Source organism: Telopea speciosissima, chromosome 2, assembly GCF_018873765.1.
Source record: "Telopea speciosissima isolate NSW1024214 ecotype Mountain lineage chromosome 2, Tspe_v1, whole genome shotgun sequence".
Taxonomy (NCBI): Eukaryota; Viridiplantae; Streptophyta; class Magnoliopsida; order Proteales; family Proteaceae; genus Telopea; species Telopea speciosissima.
This window is the reverse complement of record NC_057917.1, coordinates 23,802,207-23,814,665: the sequence shown is the minus strand read 5'-3', so window position 1 is coordinate 23,814,665 and position 12,459 is coordinate 23,802,207. Positions and strand designations below refer to the sequence as shown.

Genomic DNA, 12,459 nt, shown 5'->3' with positions numbered 1-12,459 from the left:
TAAGATCCCAACACCCCTGCTCTATTTACGTAAGCCTATTATCTTCTCCAATTCCTAAAGCTCGGCAGTGTGGCATTGCTAGGTGGGGATGTCGACAAGTGGCAACTCAGACATCCAACGGTCGGAGCTCAACATAGTCAATAAGCTCGAACCGTTATATGTCCGAGATGTCACGTGTCGACATCTCCAGTTAGCACTGCCGCCCTACCAAGCTTTAGGGAATTAGAGAGGATAATTTTTCCCATTTACAGCAAAGATGGACATGAAAAAGCATCGATGTCTTGTTGACAACAGATTCTAATTAAATCTTAACGCTCATGTTCGTGTCAAGTTGTTGGCAACTTCCAATAGCCAACCCTAATTCCAAATGATTTTGCTTTATTGGACAAAAGTAGCACCTGCACAAAATGGACAACTAGAGTAGTAGTCCCATAAAAACTTTGAAGATATTTATTACTAGAAGATTGCATCGGCAATTCGGCATGCATAATGATGTGAAACCCAAGACAAGGCAATGGGGAAGGTCTATAAACATTTAACTTGTACTCAATCTTTTAAATGTGCAAAGACGTTCTAGAGAAAACTTGATTCCTTTTTCGTTGGAATGGTTCCCCACACTGCCAGCATGGTAGGATCTTCTATGCCATAGTGATGCCTGCGTGGAAAATGGCATCATTCACAAGGGCCCACATAGTGAAGGGAAGAGAAAAAATAATATAAAAATTCTCCTGAGAGGCATATATTAGCTTATAATAATTTTTCCCTACCCCTTTATTGATTTATGTTAGTTTGGAAGGATTCAATCCCAGAACATGGTGACAAGAAGTCACAATACTTACCGGCTAAGCTAACATCACCTTAGGGGAATCTTGACTTTGAGCATGATACATATTTCTTTTCATAGATTGTATGAGGTTTTGACCTTCAGTTTCATGATTTGAGACAATTAATTTCTTAAATATCGTACACAAACGGATAAAAATGGGATATATTCTAGCATCCCCTCACTCTATATTTATGCCACATGGAAGGATGACGAAAATTTTGTACCATGGATATTTAGGAAATGATGTGGATTAACGCTCAGCTGGTGAGCTGTGGTGCGTTTCATGCCCATGCTCATCAGGTGGTCTCGAATTCGAGTCTCTTGGCTGGTACATTACCCCCTCCCTAGTTTGATCCCCCCCCCCCTTTATACAAAATATATGTAAAGAAAGTTCCCAATTCCAAGAAAAATGATGTGGATTAACACATGTCCAATTCCAGATTGAGATTCAATGTATTCTCTTATATAGGGTTGAAACTGGACCAGGTTGGGTCAAATTTTTTAAAAACCCTAACCCAACCGGCCCTGAGATTTCTCAGCCCAGGCCCACCCAGCCTTGATGGGTGCCTGACCCTGATTGAACCTAATAAGGCCTAGCTGGCCAGGTTGGGCCTAATTTTTGTTAGGGCCGGGTTGGCCTTGATTGATCTTTGGTAGCCTTATCTTTTTACCATTTGTGTCCTTATATGCACTAAAGGAAAATTAAAAAAAGGAGATATCATCAGCATTAACTATTCTTAAAAATAATCCTAAAGACTTAAACCGTTAAAAGTAATATACCTCCTGGTGGAGTGGGTTTTTACGCTTCACGCATCTACCAGCTGCACTAAGCCGTTGTTTTCTCTTCAAATATTTTTTTGCCACTTAGCAAACTTGAATTAGACTGAAACTTAACAAATGAATAGAGAAGACCTTAGGATCCACCTATACATAAATTTCAACTTTATCTAAACTACCACATGATAGTTATTGGAGGGGGTTTGTTTCTACTTCCAAGTTAGGGCAAATGGAGGGGGTTTGTTTCTACTTCCAAGTTAGGGCAAGCGGCCGCTCTTGATAAAAAACATACATTTTTTATGGTCTGTTACTTTAGAGTAGGAATATAGGTCAAGCTAGCCCAAAACCCAATCCCTGTCATTAAAAAAAAAACTGCTCGAGGTCCCTCTTGAGTTCTCAATGTTAGTTTGGATACCAAATCAACAAAGAAAATCATTTCTGTATTACACAAATAGCTGCAGAACCAATTGATGGTGGGGTTTTCTGGGTATCAGATTGTTAGTTACTTGATTGATACGTCAAAAGCTCCAGAGCTGATGGAACACATTAAATCAAACCCTTTAACCTATCCCATATTAGACTGGCTTAATCTAGTGTCCATACACTAGAGTGAGCCCCATTTGGCATATAACAGACCATCACGCTTTCGCAGCCGTCGTCCTCTGTGGCTTTCACTCTAGACAACTTTCACTATGGCGGTAGATAGCTCTTTCCAAGAGGCTTCACTTTACTCTAGGGTTTTTGCCTGGTAGTAGGCACCCCTTTCTTGACGGCTTTCACTCTACTCCAGGTAGCCCTCTCTATGACTCGAACCCGTGACATGGTGTCCGACTTTAATACCAAATGTTAGGTACTTGATTGATACGCCAAAAGCTCCAAAGGTGATAGAACACGTGAAATCAAGTCCTTTAACTTATCACATACTTGGTTGGTCCAATCTATTGCCCATACACTACAATGAACCCCATTAGACATATAACACAGATAGACCTCTCCCAAGTCCCAAGAAGGCATGGAAGCAGCAGCCGTTAATGAAATTTTCCATCGAGACTTTAATCTTAAATGCAGAGCATAGAAGACACAATCATCCCTAAATGAAATGGTTGGCGCATTCTCTTCTTCCCCTGAAATCAGAATCTGATTCAAAAGATTATTTGATCATTACCAACTATTTGATTCAGTCAATATCTTGTTGCTTCAATGAATATCACACCTCAAAGTTCTTTCGCAACAACTGAGTTTGATTTAGTCAATATAGTGTTGCTTCCGTGAATATCATACTTCAAAGTTCAAACTCTCTCTCTCTCTCTCTCTCTCTCTCTCTCTCTCTCTCTCTCCAAGAACAATAATCGTTACACATCATCATCCATATTATAATAACATAAATGAGGCACAGCGAAGCTTGATTTGGATAGGTGGCGAAGTTGGATTTGGATAGGTGAACCACCTTAACCTAATTCATATAAATAATCAAGGGACTCACCTACTCAAATTACGAAAAGAGCCCAATAGCAAAATCTGATACAAAAGATTCTGTAATAATTTTTCGCACCAAATCATATTATAGTTCCACTAATTTCTATGGACATTATAGACATTCCATCCATTGCCAAGTTGACCAAGCTCATGCCTTTAATTTCATTTTTTTGAGAATGAATCATGAATGTATGTATTATTAATATCCTTCTTCGGTAGAGTTTACACATCAACATTTAACAAACTAGCCAAAGAATTTGAAGTGATACATGAGAACAAATAGCGGTCAAACAGAGATCCTTCAAAGCTTAAAGACAAGGTCATGGATACACCCAAACAGCATCAAACAAAGAAGGCAACACTAATGGGAAGGAAAAACCGGATAGCTTTTCCAGTCATGGCATGGGGGATCAGGAACCGTTTTCATTCCCTTACGGCCATCCTTGTCGCCGTCTTCGTCATTTCCGTTATCTACCTTACCGGAAAGAACAACGTGCAATCGTCTGACAGTCTTGCGACATCTCAATGTAATTTGCTTTCCGGCAACCTCACAGGAAAGAACAACAACGTGGCGTCTTCTGACAGTCTTGTGATACATGAGAATTCCAGTGACTCGCCGTCCCAATGCGATTTATTTTCCGGCGAATGGGTTTACGATAACTCGTCCTACCCTCTATACACCTGGGAGCAATGCTCTTACATTTCAGATCAAGTGGCTTGCGAGAAGTTTGGGAGAAAGGATACAAAGTATCAGAATTGGAGGTGGCAACCACATCAATGTAACCTTCCAAGGTTCTCTCTCTCTCTCTCTCTCTCTCTCTCTTTGTGGAGTGTGTGTATCATTAATCTATCTAAATTTGATCTATATGTCTTTGATATTTGATGGTATATATCTGAGTTAGTGTAAGTTTTCATGTTAAAAAGGTTCAATGCCACAGCATTGCTGGAGATGTTGAGGGGGAAAAGGCTTATTTATGTTGGGGATTCCCTTAACAGAGGTCAATGGGTATCTATGGTTTGCCTCTTAGAGTCTTCAATCCCTGCCTCACAGAAGGCCATGGACTGGAGCGGGCAGGATGGCTCTATCATCACCTTCACGGCCAAGGTGAGTGTCAACTTGAATTATAAATAAGCTGTTTGATGTAATAATTGACTTTAGAGTATAGACACGATTTTGTTTTGTTTCTCTGTGAAGATTGAAGATTGTTTGTTAATGTTATTTAGGAGTACGATGCATCTATCGCGTTCTATTGGGCTCCTCTTTTGCTGGAATCCAATTCGGACCATCCATTTAACCATCGTCTATCTGACCGATTCGTCAGAATCCAAGCAATCGAGAGGCACGCCAGATACTGGACAGACGCAGACGTACTGGTCTTTAACTCCTATCTTTGGTGGAGAAGACCCAAAATGAAGCTTTTGTGAGTACAATATCCTCCTAACACCCACATCGGTTTCTTTATTTATTATTAGTTTTTTTTATTTGCAAAACAATCAAATTGGCTTTCTAAACAATTAGGATCCGTCTACGGCCTGCCACGGGGAGGCGTAGCAGCCTCCTAATGAGGTGGCAGTACATTGACCACCTTACCCCTATCCGAACATTGCCAATCGTTGTGACGTGCATTAAAGGAAATGCTTTTGATTGTCCAAAAAGCTAGTTACAGATTATGACGAAGATTATAGTCATCCCTCTATAATTATTAGTCGACGCAGCCACCGTAGTAGAATTCATCAGTTGTTAGAGCCTTACGGTAGAAAAGATATTTAAAGTTTTCAAATTTTACTAGTCAAAATGAGGACTTCTTTGGAAATATCGATTCCAGTCGATTAAAAAGAAAATATATTTAGAGTTATCAAATTTTACTGGTCAAAATGAGAATTTCTTTAGAAATATATCTTCAACACTTGGATATCCGTCAATGAACCCCATGCCTCTTCTATGTTTTTTGTCCATTAGAGCCATAGTTTCTGCCATAAGCTCAGAGGAAGTAATTTAATAGGGCTCTTTCTCTTTCTTAGTATACAACTAATTATTATCAAGATCTCTTCCATTTTGATAATTTCTACAATTACAAATATAAAAAGAAGGGAGAATGTTTTCCGCATGGGACGCAAGAGGCACGCCCGCGCACAATAGGGGCCAGAATGACCGCCATACCCCGATGTATGGCACAAATTCTGCCCACTTTTGTGTCATTGCATGCGTTGTCATTGACTGTTGCGTGCGGCGTGACCCTTGCATCCTACCTAAAAAGGAGCACACCATAAAAAATATCCCTTAAAAGCCATTCAAAAGCATTTTAGTTGATAGAATAAATAAAGGATAAATTATGCCCCAAGGATCATCTCCATTGAGTGTCATAAATATCATCAAAGTCAAGCTTCTCAATGAAATATAGTAATTAATTGATTATAAAAATACATTGAAAAATGGGGTTGTTTGATAGGATTATCTCTATACAGGGGTTTTTAGATTTTTTTTTTCCCAATTTCTTTAACAATTTATCTCATACAAGCAAGATATTTAAATGTGTATTGGGATTCAAAAAATTGTATAGTTAGAAATTGTTAGATTACTTATTATTTTTTATTTTCATTTTAGTTCCTTTGTTCTTGTTTCGGAGCGAAAATTAAAGAGTTTAGTTAATCTAAAATCCAAACGAAAGGAGGTTCATGGCTAAGGGTAAAGATGTCAGAGGCATGGTTATTTTGGAATGTACCAATTGTGCCCGTAACGATGTTAATAAAGATAAAGAATCACCAGCAGGGATTTCCAGATATATTACTCAAAAGAATCGACAAAATACACCTAGTCGATTGGAATTGAGAAAATTTTGTCCCTATTGTCTCAAACATACGATTCATGGCGAGATAAAGAAATAGATCAAACAGAACAAGGTGTACCTATCAAAAAAATATATATATTTTCTCTCTTAGGCATTTTGATATAAATTTTTCTAAAAAGAAAGACAAAAACAGAATCCACCCCAATCCACCCTTTTTAAGTACTTTTTATTAAAGTCTTTTAAAGATTTTCCTGATATTTATTTTTGATAACCCTTTTTTAGAGTCTAAATTTTTCAGTTTAAATCATTTGTTTTGAACAAATTACTACTAGAATCTTACCAAAAAAAAAAAAAATAGTGCTTTTTTTTTGGCAAAAGTATTTGTGAATATGGATTTTGGGCATGGAAAACCCCAATAAAAAGGGAGAAAAATAAAAATTCCTTTGCATGTGATGGTAATCATGTAACTATTTGCCCAACATATATGATAAAAGTTGACTCAATTTACAGTGTAGTGAGAACAAATCTAATCCAGAATTTGGATGGAAATGGTGTTTATCAGGTGGGGCTCTTTTGATAGTTCCGACGGAATTTACAAAGAGGTAGAGATGCTGCGCAGCTATGAAATGGCACTGAAGACGTGGTCGGATTGGGTTGAAATCCATGTGAACCATACCAAGACCAAATTATTCTTCGCGAGCTTGTCGCCCACACACTTGTGGTAAGAAAACTAAGAATTAATTAATTAAATAATGGCCAAGCACATTAATATGTTGTCATTGTCTTCAGTCTTCATCAAAACTGAACTCATACTATGTATTGTACCTTATTGGATGTGGGTGACTGTGTTGGTAGGAATTATGAGTGGAGCAATGCAAAGGAGGGGGAGGGGAACTGTTACAATGAGACGGAGCCCATAACAAAACAAGGACACTGGGGTGGAGGATCAGATTCGAGGATGATGCGGTTAGTGGAATCGGCGGTCAAGGAGTTGGAGGGGAGAGGAGTGACAGTGCAGATACTGAATATTACACAGATGTCGGAGTACCGGAAAGAAGCCCACCCTTCTATATACAAGAAACAATGGGAGCCTATCACTCAGGAGCAACTCTCCAATCCCACATCCTACGCGGACTGCATGCATTGGTGCCTTCCCGGTGTACCAGATGCCTGGAATGAGATCCTCTACGCCCTTCTTCTTCATCCTTCTTCTTCTTCTAACTCATCTTCATCTTCTTCTTCTTCTTCTTCTTTTTCTTCTTAGGAGAATTCATCTGTTGAACATAACCCAACCAAAACTTTCCAATTTGTTTCGATGTAAATTTATACATGTCAAAATTTTTACATGTTAAAAAAATTTCAATGTTTGTTTCCAATAGGTAAAAATATGATGTAAAATGTCATTGTAAGTTTTTTCAATTTTTGTTTGCCATTTATTTATGTAAATAAATCACCACCTGTTAGGGTGTTACCTAAACGGAGATGGGAACACAGCGGAAGAGGATCTCGTATGGGTTTGGTTACAAGCTTCACGAACTAGAACGATCTCCTTCATGATCTTCGAATATCTTGTCAGGTTTCTCCACGAAGAAGAACTCCACACCACAAATCCATAGGAACAGATAGAATCCCACAGAGAACACAAAGACTTGGAGAGCAAGAGAGAGAGAGAGAGGAGAAATTTGGTTTCCAGTGTATCTGCCTTAGGGTTATAGGAGGGGTATTTAAAACCTTACCCTAAGCCCCCCCCCCATTATCACAGTCATGCTCTGACTAGGAAGGAGGGGGAGAGAGTCGGTCACTTAAATTGACCGGCCCTCTCTCCCTCTTCTCATGGGTTGGGCCAGGCTGCCCCTTGTGGACGCCATGGACCAGATCCAAGACCCGGTTCTGTATTACATCTCTCACACAGGGCACATTAGCTCAACTATGCATCCAAGTTTTTCTCAATCGTGTAACTCTTCATACAACAATAGGGCATGCAACCTAATGGGATAACACAGGGTAGGAGTGCTATATCAAGCTTCCATCTAACCAACGTAGTACATCACTTACAAACAATCTCGAAATACTCCAAACAATCTAACTACATCAGATCCAACACTCTTGATCCCTCATGATGAGTAGTGCTAAACCATTATATGTAATGTACTCATCACTTTCGTTGATCACAAACACGACAAGTCGCCCGGGCAATGAGTCACAAAACAAAGGTGTAATGTCGAATGGTTTTCCCTGAGCCCCTCATGTCAATCTGATTATCCCCAACAGCTTTCCCAATCGTGTCCCGCTAGACCGCATCATCCATGATCCTAAGGAGTACGTCAAAGTAGTTTCATTGGGTGTCCTCTGTTGGCAAATTACAGTCCATGGGACCATCTTGGGTTCATAAGCATCTAAAAAGTCTCTGGGTTAGCCCATGGTCTCCCATGGTGACCCTAAGGCAATCCCATGGTTGCCCATGGGAACCCTAGTGAATCTTTATTAGGGTTTGGTATAAAAATTTCTTATCAAACCCTCTCTTTTTTTGTCCCATAAAATTATGGGATCCACAAGAATAGAGCAGATTATCTCTTTTCCATACCATGGAAAGAGGGATCCATCCCATATCCGAATGCGCAATGGAAAATAGATCGATTCGGGTTTCTTTCACATCCCATGATTATCAAATAATTAATAAAACTTAATGCATAAAACAAACATTAAGATCTGCTAACCTGTTGAGCCTCAAGCATTGCTCCTCCTTCAAATAATGGTTCTTCCCCTAATGAGCCGATCAACTAAGCCCTAATCCAGATCTCCTTGATATAGTAGAAGATCCCTAAGCCAAACCAGAATTTCTTCTCCAAAATCTGGATCCAATCCGAAATTCTAGGGTTTCCAAAACCCTAACCGATTTTATAGCTCTAGAGAACAAGAGAACAAAGGAGAAGAGAGAGAGAGAGAGAGAGGAGAGAGAGTGCCACAGGACAAATTTTCTAGAGGGGGAGGTAGAAAAATTCATCCCCTGGACTTTCCAGAGGGGGAGGCAGAACACCGGCTTTAGTTCTCTTGAACCATAGTCATTGGTGAACCTAAAAATACACTCGCATCATGTAATGGCAAGGCCCTCTCAGGTAATGGGTCTTGATGACACATGTCTATCCCAAACCTAAATATGGCAGTAATACACGAGGGAATCGACAAAATGAAATTCTTCGCCAATACACACATCAACATGTGCATACTCACATTCGTACCTCAACATCAAACATGTCTAGGCATACCCAATGCGACGACCTTATGCTAAGGGCTGTCCAACCCAAACCCTAGTCGTGACTATCAATTTAAAGTAATACTTATGGACATACATTGCTCAAAACGTTTATATCGCATGTGATCATATTGAACAAAAATGTATAAAATATTTAATACTGTTAAAATCGGGTCGTATCGGATTGAATTGGGATTGATGGATATACATATCCAACATCCTCTTCATGACATTATCTCAGGTAATAAGGGTACTGAGGGATTAATATAATCCACATAGCTCACACAGTGACGAAGCTAGGATCCATTTAGTCACTCTCACTATCAGTCAGTACAAGCGCATACAGTATAATATGTATACTATGGCGTTACTCCCATTGAGGCGGGCATGTCACTCACAAAAAATATGATCGTAATTCGGACCTTAGTCTAGTCGCCGTGTCAAGCACCTAACCTGAGTTTCTAATATAGTTACCCTCATGGTTTCTGCCTTAAACCTCACATCCGATTTTTCACAAGCTACATAAAAGTGTGGTATCTTCTATGCTGGACCAGATAAGGTGTCATCTTAGCTCTAACTAAGGCTCCATGAAGCACAAATGCTCATAGGCTCATCTTTGCTCACTACCCACAAGTGCCAAGGCGAGTCACCCGTGTCAGTGGGTCAACTCAATTCCTAGTGACATCTTTACAATAATAAATGAATGTGTACACACAATATCACTGAAATAAATATATTTCATTAATGAAAATGAAAGAGAAATACAAATAAATGTCAATCCATAAAAGTATCCCAAAGTAAATATATATCAAATCCGCCTTAGTCCCAAGTTCCTAACATGAACAAGGAAAACATCTCTTACAATGGGCTTCACCAAAGGATCAACCAACATACTGCCAGTGGAGATTTGCTTCAGAACTACTTCACCTTGCGCAACCATGTCTCAAATGTAATGATATTGTATGTCAATGTGTTTGGCTCTCCCATGAAACTTGGGGTCCTTCACAATTGCTAGCACTGTCGTGCTGTCGCAATGTATAAGTACAGTGTCGTCTAAGTGAGCAAAAACACTAAGTCTATGCAAGAACCTTCTGACCTAAATGGCCTCTTGAACTATTGTCGAACATGCAATATGTAGGCGGCAGCGGAAGTAGTACATTACCGGATACATAATAAAAATTATAGAGACATGATCTTGATGAACATATCTGATAATGAATCAATCACAAGGATGAGTAGGTTACCTAGAACGCATTGATGGCATGTTCCTCCAAAGGAATACAGCCTAAGAGTATGATCACCAAAGCTTTGCTCCAACTCCAATGGCAGAAACCCTAGCTTGATGAAGAACAAGACTTTCTTTTCTCTCTTAAGAGCTCTCTCTCAACTATTGAGAATAATTATGTTGCAACACTAGGGTTTGAACTAAGCCTCTCTTTAAATAGAAAAGCATTAATTAGGAGATTATAAATCAATGGTCAAGATCATATCAAGTGGTGTGATCCTAAAGAGTAGCCTCTTAAGTTGGCCATAATTGCATAAAAGGAAATCTCTACACACTAAAGTTTTCCTTAATTGCACAATCTGAAATTCTAGGGTTTCTAAAACCCTAACGATCTCACAGCTCTAAAGAGCAAGAGAACAAAGGAGAAGAGAGAGAGAGGAGAGAGACTGCCAGGGGATGGATTTTCCAGAGGAGGAGGCAGAAAAATTTGTCAAAGGCTGGAATCCCTCTCGCCATCCCCCTTGGTGTGTTTAAATAGATGAGGCTCTAAAGAGCCTCTTCATTCCCAGTGAGAGTCAGACACTCTCTCTCTTGTTTGACTTAAAACTCTGATGGGCTTCTAATTAGTGAAGAAGCAGAATCTAAAAGGAAATAATTTCAATTAATTAATTTAAACATTAATGAGCCTATAATTAATTAGCATTAAGCCCATACTAGTTTAAATATATTAATTAATAATTAGCAAATCTTAGAAATACCCCTGCATATCAAATATGCACCAACCCTCCACTAAACAACATCATCGTCATGGAATCTAGGGCATGTACACTTGTACTACCAATTCCCATTCCATGTTACATGTCCGTATCAGAGCTTCTGTGTACATGATCAAAATTTGCAAAACACGATTAAACTCTTTAACCAAATAAATAATTATAGGTTATCATTTTATGTGAAAATATGTTTTACAAAAATCATTTAACAAAACGGTGCAGGATCCTGATTCAGATTCAAATTCGACCATCCATAGACTAACTCCCTTTGATGTTCCTCAATCGAGCAGTGGAGGCCATGTTGAGTGACTCTTTCACTCATATAATATTTATGCATTTTCAGAACACCGGCTTTAGTTCTCTTGAACCATAGTCATCGGTGAACCAAAGAATACACTCACATCATGCAGTGACAAGGCCTCTCAGGTACTTGGTATTGGTGACACATGTCTATCCCAAACCTACATCTAGTAGTAATACATGAGGGAATCGAAAAAATAAGATTCTTCGTCAATACACACATCAACATGTGCGTACTCGGAGATAAGGGCTACCCAACCCAAACCCTAGTCATGACTACCAATTTAAATTAATACTTATGGACATACATTGCTCAAAAAGTTTATATCGCATGTGATCATATTAAACAAAAATATATGAAATGTTTAAAACATAATAAACTCGGTCGAACCAGATTGAACCGAGTTTTATGGACACACATACCCAAGAATCACCCACTTGTCCATCAAAACCAATTCCCCATACATTTTAAGCCCATGACCTCCATGTGTTTCTCAAACACTCCAAGGGATAAATCCTTCAGCATGGTATCCGACTCATTTTTAGCATTGTCCACTTTGGAGATACTCACGTCACTTTGCTGGAAAATCTCCCTGATAAGGTGATACTTCCGCTGCACATGCTTATTCCTCTAATGAGCCCTAGGCTCCTTTGCTTGTGCAATTGCCCCTTGGTTGTCACATAATACGGGAATAGGGCATTTGACAAGGTGAGGGACTACCTCCAAATCTGATAAAAATTTCATCAGCCAAACACCTTCTTTTGCCGCATCACAGGCTGCAAGGTATTCTGCTTTGATAGTGGAATCGACTAGCTATAGACTTTTGTTTTGCACTCCTCCATACAACGACACCTCCTCCCACTAAGTAAACCATCCCATATGTGGCTTTTCTGTCATCTCTATCAGTTTGGAAATCTGAGTCAGTATACCCCAGAACTGATAATTGATCACATCCATAAACTAAAAAGTAATCCTTAGTCCTCCTCAGGTACTTGAGGATGTTTTTCACAGTACACCAATGCTCTCTTCCAGGATTTGA

At 39.2% G+C, this 12,459-nt stretch overlaps 1 protein-coding gene across 1 annotated transcript; it reads left to right on the top strand.

The window, feature by feature from the left end:
* The first annotated feature begins 3,407 nt into the window (after positions 1–3,407).
* LOC122652297 (protein trichome birefringence-like 34) lies at positions 3,408–7,168 on the top strand. Its single transcript, XM_043846001.1, has 5 exons — positions 3,408–3,871; positions 4,004–4,184; positions 4,304–4,500; positions 6,431–6,589; positions 6,724–7,168. Exons 1-5 carry the CDS (start codon positions 3,444–3,446, stop codon positions 7,130–7,132), a joined length of 1,374 nt encoding a protein of 457 aa, XP_043701936.1. The 5' UTR covers positions 3,408–3,443; the 3' UTR covers positions 7,133–7,168.
* The last annotated feature ends 5,291 nt before the right edge of the window (positions 7,169–12,459 follow it).